This window comes from Phodopus roborovskii, unplaced genomic scaffold, assembly GCF_943737965.1.
Source record: "Phodopus roborovskii unplaced genomic scaffold, PHOROB, whole genome shotgun sequence".
Classification (NCBI taxonomy): Eukaryota; Metazoa; Chordata; class Mammalia; order Rodentia; family Cricetidae; genus Phodopus; species Phodopus roborovskii.
The window spans coordinates 5205073-5226152 of record NW_026126619.1 but is presented as its reverse complement, the minus strand read 5'-3'; the positions used below and the strand labels follow the sequence as shown (position 1 = coordinate 5226152).

General features: G+C 42.3%; 1 protein-coding gene across 1 annotated transcript in view; it reads right to left on the bottom strand.

Annotated features, from left to right (window-relative positions):
* Positions 1–2713: 2713 nt before the first annotated feature.
* Pawr (pro-apoptotic WT1 regulator) overlaps positions 2714–21080 on the bottom strand; it is a 72110-nt gene continuing 53743 nt past the window's right edge. Inside the window, exons 3-6 of the mRNA XM_051206394.1 lie at positions 20381–20415; positions 6319–6466; positions 4848–4952; positions 2714–3161 (exon numbers count right to left, since the gene is read on the bottom strand). Coding sequence (XP_051062351.1) covers positions 3075–3161; positions 4848–4952; positions 6319–6466; positions 20381–20415 — 375 coding nt within the window. The 3' untranslated portion in view covers positions 2714–3074. The remainder of the gene's footprint in view (positions 3162–4847; positions 4953–6318; positions 6467–20380; positions 20416–21080) is intronic.

The window sequence follows — 21080 nt, the reverse complement described above, 5'->3', positions numbered from 1 at the left end:
TCACCAACATTTGGGTTCAGAACTCCTGATCTTAACCACACAGCAAATCTTAGCTGTCTTGTGACTTCTGCTGGTAACAATGGCCGTTTGGTTTTTATATTTAGGGAAAAACAAAAACACACGAGAATAAAATCCCCTCATAGCAAAGGCAAAATTTTCAAGGAGTAAGTTGACAAAACAAAACAACACAACAGTAACAAAACAAAACAGAGCAAACCATATACTCAATTTGGCATGCAGAAGGGAAAACCAAAATAAAATGGGGCAATCAATCAATGTCCATCGAGTGGTTGTCCTTAACGTTTAATTACCAGAGTGACTGACAACGTATGAATGAATGAAAGGTTATATAGATGACAGCATACAAGTTTGAATATAACCAACCAATTCCATTCGAAGATAACCAACACTTTTGTATGTGACATACATTGAATTCTTTTTACTTTATGACATTTCTTAATGATCTTTTCCTAACTTGTAATTACATTAAAACAGGGTAATGTTGCAGCAAATGAAACAGTCCCTACCAACTAGACCTACCAGACAAGAGCTGGACAGTGGTCTACTCTGGAACCAGCCATTTAGAAGGGACAGATTTATGCTAGCTATGGCTGTACTTCACGCTACTGGTACACACTACATGGAGTATACTTGGCTAATTGGAAGAGTTAGCAGATGACCACTTAAATGTCTGCTTGAAATGCATATGAAAATTTTAATACAAAATAGACTTATATCTCACTGCTAGGCTCGGGATCAGGGTGAAGATGTAACTCTAACATGTTAGGATATATAGCTAAGCAAAATAAAATCAAATAAATAAAAATTTTAAAAAGGCCTAGTAGGGGGATCATGACTTTGAGGCTGGCCTACGTGACAGAATGAGTTCCCAAGCCAGCCTGAGCTATAAAAGGGAGACCTTAAAAATTCAAAACAAAAGATGAATATGGGCTCAGGTTTTCTTAGTGGTTCCTTTTATTATTTTTACATTTAGTGTGAATGTGTCTCTGTGTGTAGTTTACATGACTCATTAGAAGACATACAGAAGTCATGAGGGTAACTGACGGGAGTGGGTCTTCTACCACCACGTAGGTTCTGGAGTTTGAAGCCTGAGGCTTGCCAGTGTTGGGGGAGGAGCTTTTACCAGGTGGGCCATTGCAGGCCCTGGTTCAAGTCTTCAAGCACAGAATGACAGTGTCGCCATCTACACATCTAAGAGCAAGTGAACAGCACAGAGAGCAGAGGCACTTTGGCAGGGGCTGACCAGACCAAAGTCTAAACTACGCCTCTCCCGGTTCCTCAAGTGGTTCTGATGGTCAATCCCAAACTTCTCAAGTGAGGGGTTAGAGAGACACGTGTGTCGAAATGCAGAGATTTCTAGAAGGCAGTATCTTAAAATGGATCACTACTCCTCCATGCTTCCCGCAATTGTCTTATCGTCCCTGTTTTTCCAGCAGTGGATAAATGAATGGATTTGTTAAGTGGAAAAAATAAAGTCAGCAGGGCACCCAACGGGGGCTTTACCATGTTCAAGTTCTGAATGCTAAGGAACAGGCTATCTACCTGAAATTACCTATCCAGAGTGCCTGCTGGGTTCAGTCCCCAGAACCTCTAAAACGAGGGAAGAAAAGGGGAAAGATTCAACTACAAGGTGTCCGTGTGTTAAGGGAAGGTAAGGGGTCTTAATACAGAAACACAACACAAGACAACCATAAATACTAAGGACATTTAACAGAAGACAACTTTATTTTATAAATTTTCAAATTAAGTCGTGTTAGAATTTTCAGTGTTAGGAAGCAGTAGCCCTTGGGACATGGGACTATTCTCTCATAAAGAAAGGCCAAATCCCAGTGTTTCTCCAACTCAGGAATCAGCTGAGCTATTCTGCATAACAAATGTACACATATTTTAAGTGTGGAAAAATTTTGGTTCTGATTTTGAACATGGTATTAAAAGCATCAATTTTCTTCTTTAACATTGAAACTATACACAACTTAAGGCCAGAAGAATACACAACTTTTTAAATATCCCACATTTACTAATAAACTCTAGAGCAATAAAAAAACGAAAACAAACAAACAAACAAAAAACCCGATAGATAGTACCTACATAAGAAACTATACATTACAGGGCCCCATGGGAATAGAGGAGATATCTGGAGACTTTGCAAGCCTGAGCTCTTGGGGCCTTCTTATCAGCTCAGGGTGAGGCACTGTGGGTGGGGGGCAGAGAGGGGACACTGTCCAAGACCAGTTTCTGCTCTTTGCAAATTACTTAAGAAAATCTGCTATGTCATTTTATTAGAAAGATACCAGTGTGTCAGTTTCTTAGATCACATTGCTTTTTCATGATAAAAACTCATTTAAAAAAAAAGAGAAACTATACATTAACTGCTTTTCCGAAGTAATTGAAGTTTTCAAATATTCAAACACAGAAGAGTAAATTTTCATTTACTATAACACAGTTTCAAGTATTCTCTTAAGTTTATATTTAGCCAGCTAGAACATATTATGTAACTCTGTAAAATAGATTTCCTTTTCAAAGATTACTGCTATACAAAAATAGTGTGTCTACTACTACTGGAAATCATCTGAGTGGAAAGAGAAGGTGAGGACAGCTTACTCTTTGTGAGTAAGCATTGACACACAGAAGGCTGCACACATTAGGAATAAGGCATTTGTAGGCAATTCCCCCAAGTATTTGAATTTCATGTAAACAAAGACTGTGCTTATTCCTTTAGGGAGAATATGTACTGACAGAGATAAAATATATGCAAATGGCTGTTACTCTGAACCAAAGATTACTGAGATATCACACACAAAACCAAGAGGCGTTACCTGTATCATTTGATAACTAATGTATTAACTATCATTTGTGAAATACAAGGCTGATGCCTTTTTAAAACTAATAGGGGAAAAGCGTTAATTTTGAAAACCAATATCCATCTGGTGTCTGGAAATAAATATACAGTTATCTCAATGTATTGCATCACAGGAACATCATCTTTGCCTTAGCCATGACATTCACAATCAGTAGTTTAAAAACAGCGTACTCCACACAGAATCTTGGGTCTTCTACCTCGTCAGCTGTCCCACAACTTTCAAAAGAGTTTTATTTTCTTGCTTTAATTGTTCATTTTCATCTTCTATGTCATCTAGGTCCTGGGGGAATGGGAGAAAGCAACACTTTAGAAATACTGGAAAATATTCTAAAGGAGAGTTGAAATAAACATAAAACATAAAGATAACTCAGTTACTCAATTAATGTTTAAGTACTAAGTTCTAAAACTGACACCAGATATGCCCTCGACATTACTTGAACAGGCGTTGTTTTCAAAAATAGCCAGAGGTCAAGTTTCTAAAATGGTGAATCTAGACACACACACACACACACACACACAGAGAGAGAGAGAGAGAGAGAGAGAGAGAGAGAGAGAGAGAGAGAGAGAGAAATGTGTTAGAATTGTAGCCACAAATACATAACTATGGTTTTAGTACTGAGCATATGGCTAAGTTTTAGTTATGAGAAATGTCACTTGAAGGAAACACAACCATGTAAAGTCTTATCTTTGCAATTTATAATATTAAAAATTGACAAAATCCAACTACATGGCAAGTGCCACATGGCTGCAGGATTGTCGTGAACTTACACTTCGTGGTTGGACTACCAGGCAGATGACCAAAATGTTAGCAAAGTTAAAATTTGCACTTATTCACAGACTGAATAAGGACAAGAAACAAGTCTGTTCAAACTATTATAAAAATAAGATTAAAAAAAAAATCACAACTGAGATCTGCCTAAATTTAAAATTAAATAAAGGCAGTACCCTTGGAAAAGGCTCCTAAAATTAAAACTGTTAGAAACACACTCATGAATCATGACTAAATTATAAACTTAGGCAGGGAAGAGATTTTTCTGATTATTTTTAATGCTCTTGGTGTCTGAGACAGCACAAACACACCATGGACATCACAAATATTTGCCAAGCCTCTTAAACTGAATTCCAGCACAAATAAAGACATGCTTATAGTAGGATCAAGATGAAAGACTACATAAGACCCAAGTCAAATACTGGCTCAGCCGCCGCCGCCATACATACTTGAGCAAGTTAACTGGGGTGCTCTGTGCTCACGTACAACTTGAAATCACTGCCTTTGAGCTGCATCAGAAGAGGCCGACACTGGAGACCCTCCATTTGTGTGGCATATGGGATCACACCCGTGCCACTGCCCAGCAGAGGCAAGCACTGTACCATTCATTTTGTGTAGGAGCTGAGACTGGATTGCAAACTCTTCTTTCGCCTCTTAAAAAGCACAGCAGTGGGTTCTCATCTCACCACAATCACCTTAGTAGATGCTCTGGCTGGGGCAGCAAGGACATTCTAGGGCTGAGCTCAAAAAAAGAAGAGCTCCAAACTGAACACTTCAGAGCTTCGAACCTCAACCCAGAGCTGGGAAAAGTCCTAGTATCATCTGGAGAACTGTCGAGGATACACAGCTTATGGAACGAAAAACGGTAGATCTCACCACTAATGACTATCTTATTAACCAAAGAGCAAACCAGGGCAACAGACAGGCTCTTCACTTTTACACGCTTTCATCCAATTACTCAAAAAACAAGACAAACAAAAACCCCAAACTTTGCACCTGGTGGTGATGGTGGTGGTGTATGCCTTTAATCCCAGCATTCGGGAGGCAGAGGCAGGGGGATCTCTGAGTTTAAGATCAGCCTGGCCTACAGAATGAGATCCAGGACAGCTAGGGCTACACAGAGAAACCCTGTCTCGAACAATCATAGATAAATAAATAAATAGAACAAACCTGGCATTCAAATGCAGAAATACTTACTCTATTTAACAAATCAATCTCTTCCTTGAGTTTTCCGATCATTTCTTCTTTATCTTGCATGAGTCTCATGAGCCTAAGGTTTTCTTGCCTTTCTCTTACTACTTCCTGGTGAATAAAATCACAAAGCATTAACCAGGAACAGGTTGGTCACAGTATTTTTAAATGGCCAACACCCATCAACAGCAGCGCAAGGCTGCAAATGCTGGCCCCTTTCAGCCACAACGGACACTGGAGACACGGCCGGCCATGACAGGCCACTGTCCCTCTGTCAGAGAAGGACGGCGTCTGCATATGTTTTGAAAGAACAGTATCGAAGACTTTGTGAATTAAAGAGGGAACGGTGTATTTGCCGCTGTTCTTATTTTTTCCTTTAAAAGAGATTCTGCTCAGGGGGATGGTGGACCTTACTTAGGGTTGCAGTCAGGAGTCTGAGGCAGAGGGATAACTGGAGCTTAGGAGTTCAGAGCTACCCTAACCCTGCTAAAAATGAAACGGTGGGGGTGGACGTAGAGGCATTTTCTTTAGGGTGTAGTTACTGGAGAGATGCCCATGAGCCTGTAAGTGGCCCCAAAGAAACTCCGTGCGAGCATCTCTCGCATGCACGCACGGGCTTATTATTTCTTATAACTGCCAGGCCTTTGCTTAGCTTGTTTCTACACAGCTTTTCTTACGTCTGTATATCTTACTTTCACTCTTACTCCATGGCTGGCCGGGCAGCTGGCCCCTGATATCCTCTATCTTGCTCCTCCTCTCCCAGATTTATTATCCTGTCTGCCTGCCAGCCCCACCCATTCTGGCTTCTGCCTCGCTATTGGCAGGTCAGTTCTTTATGAGACAGGCAAAGAATCACAGCTTCACAGAGCTAAACAAACGCAGCACAGACAAAAGCAACACATCTTTTTTTATCATTAAACAAATGTTCCACAGCATAAGTAAAAGTAACACACCTCAAAATAATATTCTACTTCAGATCGATGCCTGAGATTTTGGGGTTCATAGCTTTGGGGCAACGTTCATTCCAACTGATGCCAAAACATCTGCAAGTTTGTCTTATTCTTACATAAAAATGGCCAAACAGGGTCCTAACTCAGAATCGCTGAAAGGTTACAAATAACAACCCATTGGATGATGCAGCTCACAGGAAATACCAGGGCAGACACCTGAGCCCTCAGAACCCTGCAATTCACACAGTCAGAGTCGACAGAATAGCAACGGCTACTTTTTTGAAGAGTTCAAGAAGTTGGCCCATTTCTGAAGTTTGGCTATCACAAGCGGACAGAAAAGCATTAAGGAAACAGGGAAATACCTAGCCACCCGGATCTAGGAGCAAATGCATAGGATGCAGTAAAAGTTGCTCCTGGAGTAGAACCTGCTAGTGTCCTCCTCTCCTTTTTGGGGGCATAATGCCACGAAACCAACAGAGGAATGCTAAGACACCTTAATTTTATTTTGAATAATTAGTGACTCATACCTTCTCGAGATCTTCAATTCTCTTCTCCAGTGCGCTACTGGAGGCGAAATTCCCTGCAGCATTTGCGTCTCTGTTGTGTCTGTTGAAGCCACTTCTGTCTGGTCGGGGGTACCTACTTGAGACATCGTCTTCCGAGGCTGTGGTTGTGCTGTGGGAATAAAAGTCAGTATTTCGTAAACAACCCTAGCACTCTGAAAGAAAAATTCCTCTTCAGCCTGAACAATTAGCACTCCCTGAGGACTCGAGGTTAGAACTCATTACAGCTGCAGGATTTAATCCTCATTCTAACACAATGGGGAACAAAGTATTAAAGCACATGAATTCTTTCAGCGAATACCCAAGTGACTGTTCGTGTCACGGACTATTCTTGGTACTGAAGATGTCGATAGCAACCACAAACACATGCTGTCCTGCCAACAAGGAATGCCACCAGGTACAATACAGTAATATGACCAGCACTTTTAGGTCAAGGCTAGACACACTAGGAACCAGAACAGAATGGATCTCCTAGACCACCTACGGTGAAAATTGACTTCTCTTTATATTTTATTGTTTGGTTTTTTGACATAGGGCTCTGTGTAGTCCTGGCTGTCCTCAAACTCACGGAGATCCTGTCTCCTGAGTGTTGAGATTAAAGGCATACACTACCATAGCCTGGCTTATGTTTTCTTTTTAAAAGTGCCTTTTATTTTTAAAGTTCAGTGTCTCGTTAAATTCCAAAACACAACCTCAAAATATAATTGGAACAGAAAAAAACAGTTGCATATTTCCGAGTTTGCATACAGGCAACTACTTAAACACTGTTAACTCACTGTTCATGCTGCAAACTTAGCCAGCACTTCCTCAAACTAAATACTAGCTTACAGCTGACCAACAGCACTGTCGATATTTAAAGTATCTCGTGCAACAAGCTTTGTTTTGCTCTCTGTATTGTCTCCATCTACATAAAAATTACCAAACTTTGTGACTTAAGGAAACATACATTCACTGCCTCAAATCTTCTGTGTCTCGGGAATTTGGAAGCAGCTTAGGAGGTAATTAAGACTGAGGGTCTCCTGTGAGCCTTCTGTAAAGATGTTGGCCAGTGCTACAGATATCTGAAGGCTTGACTGAGCCTTGACTTGGCCTCCAAGCACACTCAGGCATCAATGGGCAAATGGATTCAGTGCCTCTCTGGCTACAGGCCAGAAGCCTCAATTCCTCCCTGTGTAGGGCCTTCTAGTGGGCTACTTAACATATGGCAGCAGGATTCTAGGGAGGACTGACTTAGGATCCAGGCCAGAAGCTGCAGTGTTTGCCACACCCTAGTCTCAAGATGGCATCCCATCAACTTCTGCCCTCCTTTTAAAAGCATATGGATTATTCTGCTGTAACACTGACAGAGAGGATCACACAGGCCTAAGTACCGGAGGGAGGGCTTGTCAGGCCAGCTTGAAGGCTAGTTACTACATTCATTGATTATGTATACTAAATTACATTAGTATACTGTAAGTCTACAGCAAAACACTTTGTTTCGATAGCACTTAGAAACTAGCCCCATAGAAGCATGTTGACAAAAATAATTTAAAGCAACTCCAGAAAGCTCAGAATAATCATTCTTTAAAAACATTAGCTGGGCCAGGCACTTAGCGCACACCTTTAATCCCAGCGCTTGGGAGGCAGAGGCAGGTGGAACTGAGTGAGTTTGAGGCCAGCCTGGTCTACAGAGCAAGTTCCAGGACAGCCAGGATTACACAAAGAGACTCTGTGGTGACACTTTATGATCTACTAAAGCTTGCCTGAAGATCAGAAATCAGAGTTCTCCGGGCTGAGGGGAACATAAAGCGGGAGGAGACAGGAACTCATTGCAGTCTAAAAGGGGTCTGAGGTTTGGTGGAGATCAGGGCAGTCTGGAGATGCAATCTGAGGACAGGATCACCCTTTTGGTCTGAGCATTGGTTGAGGTGAGAACTCTCTAGTGGCTGGCCGCTTTGAATCTCTGATCTTCAGGCAAGCGTTGCTAGATCATAAGGAAAACACTACCACAAAAGTCTATTGGGGGGGGGGAGATCCAAAACAACCAAAAAACATTAATCAAAAGTCTACAGCCTATTTTTAATTTTTTGTTTTCAATATTTCACTAGTGGCCACCTGAAATATTTTATATGCAAAATCATTGTAAAATAGTCTTCATAGGACAAATGGGCTCCTGGTGTATGAACTTGCCAGGCATATGTCTTTTCATCCTATTTAGGGGATCTGGCAGTAATTCTCAGATGTGTGCAATGCCACAGCAACCACTGACTTGGTTGATTATTCTCACTTACTGTGAACCCATGACGGCAAGCTATAGAAACTTCACCCTATAATTTCTACCTTTTGTTTCTTTCTTTGATCTTATCTGTCAATGAAAAACATCAGACATTCCTTCCTTGCACAAAAGGTTAAGATAATTAAAAAAAGAGACAAGCGGGGTGGGGGGGGGGGAGGTGTGCCAGCAGCCAAGTAAGTCTAAGGCATGTATTTATAAAGCTGGCGGCCAAACTACGCTCTTATCTTGCAAAAACAGCCAAAGTTCACCCCGACGTTCAAATACTTCTGATGAAATTTTCCCTTTGAAAGCCAATGCATAAGCACTCGGCATACAAGAGTTGATTAGCCTGAGTGATAAGATCGACCCCGAGCTAACAGTTTTCAGGGGTCTCAGATTTGAAGCATTAGTGTTCATTCCCCAGTGCACTAGTGGACCACTGTGAACTCAGTTGATGGAGTTGGGCTAACGCAGGGAGGTTTGCTCAAAGAGGAAGGTAGCTCACAGCTTACACTCTGCTGCATGCTCCGCTCCGGCATCTTTCAGGAACGAGTACTGCATCATAATCACTGTGAATTATTACAAAAGCAAAGCAAGGGGGTGGAGAGATGGCTTGACTGTTAGGAGCACTCACTGGCTTGCTCTTCCAGAGGTTCTGAGTTTGATCCCCCAGCAACCACATGGCGGCTCACAACCACCCGAAGTGAGATCTGGTGCCCTCTTCTGGCCTGCAGGTGTAAATGCAGGAGGACACACCACACAACAAAAGCAGAGCAAAACTGCAAACTTCATGTAGCCCTTTAAAACTCACGTATTTTACAGCAAGCTGGGTCTACCAGCAACGGAAACTGAAAAACAATGTGTTCCATGTTGTGGCAACAATCAATGCGTTCATCAGTCTATGGGAGTGCTTATGTGTCTGAGACCTGAGTGCTCTTGAATGCTGTCTTGTTCCGTGCAACTTCCCATGGTTCCTTTACCAATCTATGCCCTATACACAGATCAGTTTAGGGTTACAAATGCACAATTATAGAAGCCAGAGGACAGGATCGAGTGTCATTCCTTAAGCACCGTCGCATTTATTTATTTATTTACTTACTTACTTATTTCGTTTTTAAGTTGAGATGGGGTCTCCTCATTTGCCCAAAGCTCACTAAACAGCCCTCCCAACCCATCTCCGCTTCCACAGCACAGGGATGACAATGGCAGGCTCAGGCTGCCATAGCTGATTTTTTTAATGTGGGCTCTGAGGATCAAACTCAGGTCCCTGAAATTTAGGGCAGAGCCATTCCTCCAGGCCTGTCCTGTTTTAACATGGGCAAGCAGAAGAAAGGCTTGGTAAGAAACTCACAAAATACTAATTAATGGTTACAATAATCCTGAATGCCTTTTTTTTTTTTTTTTATGATGAAGCCAACTACATTCTATCAATCAATTTCTCTTGAGCTCATTTATGTCCTGCATTCAAACACCATCTAAATTTTCATGCGTACCCTGTTTCATTAGCCAGTGTGTTCGCGAGCAATGCCCTCTGGGCTTAGTACTCCTCTATCATCAGGGCAAAGACTGAACTCAGTTACACCGAGAAATGACACCTCTCAAGCAAACTCCTCAAGACTGGTCCTGTATCTCTTTGGAATGACCTCTGCTGTCATGGTTCAATTTTCTGCTGCTACTGTCACAATAGGAAAAGTGACTGACCTCGTCCAAAAAAGTTCTGGAAAGCTTGCTTGGTTGTTAGTAAATTAGAATCCAAGATAAACAAAAGTCTCCCAAAATTTAGCAAACATTTTAAAAAGCAGAAACTTAAAATGATGAAAATACAATTTTAATTTATTTTAGTAGTCACTTTTGTAGAATTCACATTGTTTTATTTATGGAACACAAATCCGACTAACATTAACACAGAGTTTTTAAGCATAATAAATGCTCACACCTTCCTCAATTCTTACACATTTTTCTTTTGAGTTATAAATGCCTGATATAAAGGTACTATATGCTTGAACAGCTTCTATGTGCCCAACTAACAGGCAACTTCCCATGGTCCTTGTAGCAATCTAACTCTGCAAATATGACAAATCTATACCCTCTGCAAAGATATGAACAGTGCACCCTCTGCAGAGATGTGAACAGTGTACCCTCTGCAGAGATGTGAACAGTGCACCCTTCACAGAGATGTGAACAGTGTACCCTTCACAGAGATGTGAACAGTGTACCCTTCACAGAGATGTGAACAGTGCACCCTTCACAGAGATGTGAACAGTGTACCCTTCACAGAGATGTGAACAGTGTACCCTATGCATGGATCTGTCCAACAGCATGAACTTGGAGGCAAGGATGACCACACAAAATGCAACTCAGGATGTTAATGCTTCCCCTAGAATTCTTCCATTGGTTGTCCTGGATTAAAACAAACTGTAGCAACACTATGCTACAATGTTTAAATTATATTCACAAGAATCAGAGCTAGTATCCCATTTGAGAAGCAGGACAGCCCAATAAGGCTAAAACATAAAATGTAACCAGAAGATAAGAAGATAGGAAAGCAAGCAGAAAACCTGATAGCTATTTCATAGAAGAATTCAAGCTAATACAAATTTTAAAAGTCTCCATACTGGAAGGCATGTTCACTTACCACTATTTTGTGTGATTTGTGATGATCATATAAAAGTAGTAAATATTATCTGTTTTGCCAAAATATAGAATACAAAGACTTGAAAAAGACTAAAATTTGTCTTATTCATTTATGCTACAAATATCCATTCTTACAGGAAATTATATGCTTCTTCCTAAGGACCTAATTTAACAAGGATTTAATACCTCATGATACATTGACTTGTAGCTTTGCCTTTAATGGCTATTTCAGAAGTACAAAATCTGGAAATGTCTTACTTAAAATCTCAAAATCATTTTTAGTTCCTGAGAAGAGACTTACTTTGTGTTATTTTACCAGGTGACCAACCACATGTCATCTCTGCACTTAGGCCACTTTACTAGTAGTAAAGCCCAAGCTCCGGCTGACTTAACCTATTTTGCGATCATGAGCTAAACTAGGTAAGTTATAAACCCATTAAACAGACAGTCTAACCTCAATATTGTGCAACGGGGAAAAAGTGAACGAAGAACCTCGCTTTCTGCCATAGGACAAGGGGTTCAAGATAGAATGCCTAAACAGCCAAGCACAGGACTGGCTGTAAAATAGCAAATGGCTGCTCCCCCCCCCCCCGCCCCGAGAAAAAGGTAAGTATAATCAGGATGGGGTTAACACCCTTAATCCACGCTCCTGAAGGAGGCTGAGTCTGCTACTTGGGGCCTGGAGTTTGAGTCCAGCCTAGGCAGTATAGTGAAACCCCAACTAAAAGCAAAACTAAACCAATAAATTAATTTACTCAGAGTAAACAGAGATTGTTGCAAGGAACACCTGCACCCTGACTGATAACTTGTACACAAACCCACTCGGGAAAGCGCTGACTTAGGCCCAGCTAAAGCTAACAGGGGCTGGGAATGCAGCGCAGCAGTGGAATCCTGACCTCACACATATAAGGGCCCAAGTTCAACGCCCAGCACCCAACACAAACAAGGGTAACGGGAAGCTATTAAAGCAAGAAAGGGAACCAAATCCCTTTTCTAAAACACACGATGGCTCAGCGAAGGCAGCACAGGCCAGCAGTTAGGGTTGGGTACCGTGGTCATCCTAGGAGGCTATGGCGGCAGAGGGATGAACAGCCCACAGCTGATCTCAAGAAGGGTTGCACAAGCAGGTGAGGTGAGGTAATGAGAAATCAACAATACAGCAATACAGCAGTCCTAGCATGTCCGAGGCCCTGGGTTCACGCACTGCCTAAGCCCTCATGCATGTACTACCGACATGTGCTGCTTAACAGTCACTGCTGAACACGCTGAGCTTAGCGTGCTTCTCGGGCACCTAACACTTGACGGCGTCTTCTAGTACATCTGATTGCTAACCAATGCAAATAAACACAGAGAGAGAAGGACAAAGGAGGCTGGGGTGGGCAGAAAGTCGAGACAGGACTGCATTTATGAAACCGTGCGACAATACAGAAGAACACTGAAACCATGTTAAAGGGTCCTTACATACTTTCCTCTTCTGTTTTATTTCTTTATTGCACTCTGTCTGCATGTATCACTTCAGACCAGCAGAGGGCACCACATCTCATTACAGATGGCTGTGAGCCACCATGTGGGTGCTGGGAATTGAACTCAGGACCTCTGGAAGAGCAGCCTGTGCTCTTAACTTCTGAGCCATCTCTTCAGGCCCTCTTTTTAAAGTCCAAATTTTCAGTACTAACCACAGATATCCCAGAAGAAATGACTTGACAAACATAACGTTAAAACAGGGCCTTCTCTTAGTGGTTCGGGGTTTGCTCCAAGAACGAGCTTAATTAAAAGGACGTGTTGGAAAGAGGATGGAAGACAGCTGAATAAAGCCAGCGCACACCATTTTCCTCACAGGAGAATCTTAACACCCCAGGGAGCATGAGCAAGGGGGAATGACAAGAAACCCAGGGAGACCAGGGATGGCATCATCTCGTGTAATAAATACGGTGCACTATAAACGTGACTCTTGCCGCAAGCCAGGGCTAACTCTGGGAACCTCTATTGTCATGGCGCACTCCGGTTCCAACAACGAAAGAGTCTCTCAGTCCTCACCGGCTCTGAATCCAATCTGCAGGAGTGCCTGATTGTCTAGGCACACTAATTCACAGAAAGAAAGGACACAGCCGGGACCTCTCTCCTACTGCTTAAGAAGAGTCCAAATTCCCACACAGCAGGCAGCCGTCTGAAGAATGGAGCCGCCGCGGCCACTGTCTCTTGTCATCGCTGGACTCTCACAAATACTTTGACACACTTGCAGAGAAAGCTGCAGTCTCACGGACCTGGCTAGATCGGTTACAGAGCTGTGACCCTACAACACAAGTCTATGTGACACCCGTACCTCCAGATGAGATAAGCCAGCTCGAGCCAGGTGCGCTGGCAAGCCTAGGCCTAAAGCTTTATCTCCTCCAACCTCCTTCTACTCGGTGCTTCTGGCTGCAGTCTTCGGCACTCCTGACATGCCCCATCGGGATACCGACACCATTACTTTTGATCATATCGTGCGTGGGGCCTGAAAGCATACTCCCCGGCATCGGCGCTTACTTCTGCAAGGTCCTAGACGTACCTCCTCCTCCACGGCCATGTCCCAACTATCAGCGCTCACCTTTGCACGCTTGTCCTTCAGCAGGACCTGTGGCTGCACACGCTGGGTGCCCCTGTCCACCACAGGGCTGCACTAACGACTGTCTCCACAAACGGCTGCAGTTTAGACGGTCCAGGCAATGATAACACTGACTGGAGGAAACACATATGGAGGCTACACTTCTACACTGACAGCCAAAGCCAGGACATCTATCTAAATAACCCCTACAACTCATATAAAGGTAAACGCTTCTCCCTGGAAAACCTACTGGATACAACTGAAAGAAGATGCCACAGCAGCTGTGCAGACAACACAGGGAACACAGGACACATGGGAAAAAAAATGCAGGGAAACATTTATCCAATAGAACAGACCAACTCTAGGACACCGGTTCTCAGCCTGTGGGCCACAAGCCCTTTGGGTCAAATGACCCTTTCATAAGGACTGTGTATCAAATGTCCTGGATATCAGATATTTACATTACGATTCATAACAGTAACAACATTAAAGTTATGAAGTAGCAACAAAAATAACTTTATGGTTGGGGGTGACCACAGCGTGAGGAACTGTGTTAAAGAGTCGCAGCACTAGGAAGGCTGAGAGACACTGGGATAAAGGGAGAGCCTAACATGAAAGAAATCTGTTAAGTTCTTGAAAAGAAATAATTCAAAAATAATGATCCCCAAGTGAGATACAAGAGAACATAAGTAAATAATTCAACACGTGAAGGACACAGCCATGATATCAATGAGAAGTTCAACAGAGATAAGAACCATAAAAAAGAAACCGAGAAACTTAATCATTAATCAATGAAAGGGTCACAAGACAGACAGACAGACAGACACACACACACACACACACACACACACACACACACACAGAGGGGCAGTGGAGATGAAGCAGGATGAGGGCAGATGTTAAGCAAAATGCACTACAAATGTGCAAGAAACTGCCCACAAAGAAGAAAATGCAGCATTCGTATATGAGCATAAGTAATAAAAACACACTTCTGCCACTCTCGGAGAAATGAAAGGTACGGAAGGCCAGGTACAAAGGTCGATCTCAGAGATGACAGGAGAGTAGTGATCACTAGAGGATGGGGGGACACGGAGGCTACTTACTGCATGTGAACATATGGTTACATAGAAGGAACTTGCTATGGCATTCGGGATCACAGTAGGAGAATTTAGTCCACACTTGTTTATGACATACTTCAAAATAAATATGAGTACAGAAATTTCTAAAATAGAAAGATAATAGACTTAAGGGACTGATATCCCAATTGCCCTAATTTGATCATTATACTATACCCATGCAGTGATTACATTACTCTGTAAATATGAACAAATAAACATCAATTAAAAAAAAATAAAACTACGTTTTAGAAGCTTCTCTTAACTGTTAAGACCCTTGAATGTTGGGCGTGTCAATACATACATGAAACCCTATGCATGTATAAAAGCAAAGAATAACTGCTGAACAATTAAATTTGCTCTCTGGCCCTCAGACATACTAGATTTGAAAGAAATGCGGCCATAACCATGAAGGCCTGTGGTACTTGATTCTGTTGCCAAAGTTAGCTCTTTATCCTAAAACAGAAATGTTTTCAATCTACTTTGTGGGACGGATATGCACAATGGAAAATATTCAGGATAAAAAAAATTGTTTCATGAACTCCAAAAGGCTTGTGATGTTCTCATTAGGAATGTTAACACAAACCTAAGATCCAAAGAGAGCTGTCTACTCTTGGCCACAAAGATATAAAATACGATGTTCAGTAAAGGGAAAATAATAAGTAGGATCATCACAGATAAAATAGCACCCTTTACTGGAAGTTTTCCCCCTTCTGGGAATTTTCACATCTTCTGTGGAAAGATGAGAGGGTGCCGCTGTGTTCAGGAAAACAACACTGTTATTCTAAAGCTATCATGAGAACAAGATTGGTAGCATTAAGAGATCACAGTCAGAGGAATTTTCCACTAATACAGACATTTGAAAGCTCAGCAAAGGGACGAAATACAAGACTCATGAGTAAAATCCTACTAAACAATGGGTATCAAACATTCAGAGGTGTTAGAGGATCATGACCTTCTAAGTTACCACGGAGCAACCGCACACTGCTGGATTGGACGTCCCTCCAGGTCCCACAATCTTCCATATTCTTCCCCTTCCTTTAAATGCACGCACACACAAATAAAACTCAAACTCTATTAAACACCCAGACTCTATTAAAACTGTAAGAAACGGTAAAAAAAGGAACCGCTTGCCACAGCCCCATCTCAAAGTCCTGACTGTCTTTCCAGACTTTTTTTTGGTTTTACAAGACAGGGTTTCTCTGTAGCTTTGGAGGCTGTCCTGGAACTTGCCCTGTAGACAAGGCTCGAACTCAGAGATCCACCTGCCTCTGCCTCTTGAGTCCTGGGATTAAAGGTGTGCATCAGCATGGCCTGGTCATTTCTTTCCTTCCTTCCTTTCTTCCTTTACTCAAAAGATTTTCTCCAGTTTATCTCTGTCCAGTTTCTCTTACCCCCCAAGCTCCTATGTTGACTGCTGGGTTTGAGAGAACCAGAATGAGAGGTAACCTATGTAGTGACAACTAAGGATGCCAGTAAGGGTCAATTTATCCCTACATCACTTCCAGTCTGAAATGTATAAATCTAAGAGTATCTTGGGGCTGGATGAATGGCTCTGTGGTTAAGAGCACTTGTTATTCTTGCAGAGGACACAAATTTGGTTCCCAGCATCCACATGGCAGCTCACAACCATTTAAGTCCAGTTCTGCGGGGTCTCCAGCCCTCTCCTGACCTTTGCTGGCACCAGGCACATATACAGGCACACACAAAGTAAGATATTAAAATCTTTAAGTGTTTTCCCAGAGATATTAAATCTGATACATTTGTGTATCAAGAGAAGTCTTGCCAGGTGGTGGTGGCAGTGGCGCACACCTTTGATCCCAGCACTTGAGAGAGACAGAGGCAGGAGGATCTCAGTGAGTTCAAGGCCAGCCTGGCCTACAGAGTGAGTTCTCGGACAGCCAGAACTGTTACACAGAGAAACCCTGTCTGAAGCCCCTCCAACGCCCTGCAAAACAACAACAACAAAAAGTAGTTTACATAACGAAACAGCTAACACTGTTAGCTGCTCCGAACCAGGGAGTGGCTATGTAACTGTGAGAATGAAAAGCCTTCCTTACTACCTGTTGGTTGAACTCTACATCCAAAGGACGAAAGCAGCACCACACAACCCCACCCTTGCTGAGTCCCTCAAGGGCCTGCCTTCCTTCTGTAAATGTAGCCAACGTACTAGAACCCTAACCAAGCACACAGGCTACTGACAGACCTGCACACCGGGAAAAGGGAAACACACAGACCCCCTACTGCGTCATCTTTCCCACACTGAATATCAGAGATGTCACGGTCTTCATCTCCAGACGTGAAACTGAAAATGGAAAACCCACAAGACACTTTTCTAGATGGACAGGGTTCCAAGCATTCTCGACATTCGTAAGAGAAAGGGAGTGTGCAGTGCAAGAGATGAGTGCGCAGAGCCAGAGCCTGGAAACCCCGAGAGACTTCTCAGGCATTGCCAGCTGAATGTCTGCACAAGTCATTTCGTTTACAGAGAAGACCGACTAACACGTGATCGAAGCGTTTATCTTTTAGGCCATTCCTCATTCGTGTCGGCCCCATTTGTCAAGAGACACCCATCTTCTGAGCGTTGCTACAACGTGCTGACAGATTAGTGAAAGTAATGGTCTGCTGACAGACCTTGTGAGATAGTCCTGGGAGATAAAGAGTGGACCATTTCAGAGACACGCTCTCAGCTCTACGCTGTACTTCTTCGACTATCCTAAAATAGGGTGCCCACAGCTCAATGAGAAATTATTACACGTCTACATCTCTTCATTTACTCATTCAAGCCGTTTCTCACTAAGCAGCTCAGGCTAGCCTCAAATGCACCACTTCCCTTGTCTTCCCAGGTGATTTGGATATTTAAAAGCATTCTCTAGGAAATATTAACCAGGGCTAGATCTTTGAAAGCTCAGAAGTAACAGAACACATGCTTTAGGTTACGAAAATAAAAGTGCTAAGTGGACGAACATGTCACATGGAAAAATAACGGTTTCCTACCTTAAAAATAGAAAAATACATACCCCGGGAAACAATTTCCTACTAATTTAACACAACAATTTTGTAACAGCTTTGGAAAGGACTGTTTATTTTTGTTACTGTTTTGTGTGTGTGTGTGCGCATGCTCACATCTCTGTTGTCTGTGTTTATCTCTGTGTGTGTGTGTTTGTGTATACATGTTGTGTCAGGGTGGTTTTGCATCTGTGTTGTATTGCCTATGTGTGTGAGTGCGCTTGTGTTGTGCATGCCTCTGTGTGTGTGTGTGTGTGTGTGTGTGTGTGTGTGTGTGTGTGTGTGTGTAAGTGCAATACCCATGGAGGCCAGAAGAGGGTGACAGAGCTGCAGCTACCAGCAACTGTGAGTTGCTTGATGTAGTGCTAGGAATTGAACTGCAATCCTCTGCTAAAGCAGACCTCACTCTGAACTGCGGGGCCATGTTCCCAGCCCCTTGATGAGAATTTATGGGGGTGGGGAGGAAGTTTTCCTTCACTGAATTCAATTCAAGAACACAAATATAAAAGTACTGTTTGTAATTTAAATTTTGATTAGAAAAATATGTATAACACAGTTGATAAATTATCAAATTTTATCTTAGTTTCCCCAACAAACAAAGCAATGATGGTAATTTTTGTTATTTTGAAAATATGTCTGTGACTAGTTCATGTCAAAGTTAATCTCAGCATTGTTTCTGGCAAAAGAGAATTTATTCTTTTTGGATTAATCTAGTCATGGCAAATAAAAGCTGCTCAGCACGCTATTAAAGAGGCATGTTTCCTTATTTATACGCACATAAAGACTGTGCAGACATGAAAATAAAATCAACATCTTGTTCAGTTCCTGCCACAATGGCCTCTCATCCTTCCCTTACCATAGGTCCCAGCAAAGACAAAAACACAATCACATTTTACTTTTTACTTGGTATTAAAACTGAGAGTTCTTATTAGTAAATGTCTTACATTTTAACAAATGAATAGGCAAAAACAAAGTCATATACATGTAAGCCTTGGCGGATGACCTTGTGTATTTAGTGAGTGTATGAGTTGGACTGAGACCATCTGAACTCTAATCTGATATATGCTTCTCAACTGGGTTTGTAGTCTCAGGAAGCTCTTCTACCTTTTAAGCCCTGCTTCCTTTATAAAATACATGTAGATGGGGGGCTGGAGATGGCTCAGTGGTTAAGAGTACTGGCCGCTCTTCCAAAGGTCCTAAGTTCAATTCCCAACAACCACATAGCGGCTCACAACCGTAAATGAGACCTGGTGTCTTCTTCTGGCCGGCAGGGATACAATCAGACAGAACACTGTATACACAATAAATAAATAAGTCTTTTAAAAAAGCACTATAGATATTTTATCTACTTTACAAGCCAAGCTTGAGAGCCACATGATCGCTACATGTGAGCATCTTAACATCTCAACAAAACCCTTGTTTAAGTAGAGCACACAATCTTTGCAACCTTTGTGTCTCCACAGGGTAGAAGGTGAGATGATACAGTGTCTCAACCAGGCACAGAAGCCCTAACAACCGCTATGGAGATAACAACTCTGGGAAAGAATTAGGTTCACACGGGGTCATGGGGTAGACACCCTCACAGTGTGGTCAGTGCCCATATAAAGACAGAGAATTTGACTTCAGCTCTGTCAAAAGAACACAGCAAGATGAGCAACTGCAAACCAGGTCTTAACAAATACCACTTTCCTCAACAAATAAATAAATGCCACTGTCTGATGGGGGATGTCCTTCTGTACGCTGTGAATATATGTTTCTCTTTTTGGTTGGTGAAGAAATGCTGACTGGCCATTAGCCAGGCATGAAGAATAGGCGAGGCTACCAGACAAAGGGAATGCTGGGAAAAGGAAGGCAGGGAGGATCATGAGGGGAGAGACACCAAGTAGCCGCCGAAGGAGTAATATGCCAGTGTTACAGGTAAGCCACAGCCTCGTGGCAATACAAAGTTTAATGGGTTAATAGTTAAGAGAGAGCTAGCCAATAAGAAGCCCAAGCCATCAGCCAAACAGATTATAGTTAATATGAGCCTCTGAGTGTTTATTTGGAACTGAACGGCTATGGGACAGGCTACCAATGCCATTGCCACCACAGGATCCCCAGTTTTCTTGGTTAATATAACTAGTTTATAGCATTTTGTCGGACCCCTTGTATTGTCAGCGTGTAACTGTATGGAGGGAAACTAATTCTAAGTTTCTATTTCAGACCCATGAAGATTCACGCTGCAGTTCTGAGAGTTTGCAGGATAGGTCAGAAACAAATGGGGTTGACAGATGCTGCGTTTCTGTCTACAAGGGAATTTCTTTTGAAGAACACAGCATTAAGGTTTTGTTTTTTGGTTTTTGAAGAAAAGGTGAGTGAAAGCAGGCTCTAATTATTCAAGTCAACATTTAGACAGGCCCTAGGCTCAAGCCTGTAAGTTACAATTCTTACCTTTTGTATCTGCCTGGAACTGTTCTTGAAGGGTCCTGTAAAGGAAAATAGGAGAAATCAGCTGTGCCTGCTTCAGTACAACAACTACCGATTGCAGAAAAACACAACAGCAACCACTAAAGAACTGTGTAGAGCAACTGCAGTTGCACTAAGAGCGTGTCACAGCGCTGGTCAAACAAAAGACACCGTATTGGGCTTTTCAGCCCAACCAACCAGGTTTTAAATATGGAAATATTTTGGTTGTGAAGACAAATATGGGGTTGTAGCATGAGTATTCAAAAAACAGAATTGTTACAATTTTCTTCTTTTCTTTTTTAGTGAGGGTTTCACATAAACAAGGCTGGTCTGGAACTAGCTAGGGAGCAGGGGCAGACTTGAACATCTGACCTTCTTGCCTCTACCCCTGACCATTGAGGTAATATATGTGCACCATCATACCCAGATTACAGCAGGGGATGGAGCCCAAGCATGCTAAGCCAGCACCCTGTCCTCAGGCACCTCTCCAACCTGACAATCATTCTAATCTTAATGCTAACTCCTGTCTTTTATTACGCTCTCATTTAATAAATAAAACAGCAAAAAAAAAAAAAAAAAAAAAAAAACAAGCTGGCCTGGTGGTACACTCCTTTAATCTCAGCACTCAGAAGGCAAAGTCGGGAGGATCTCTGTGAACTTCGACCAGCCTGGCCTACAAAGTGAG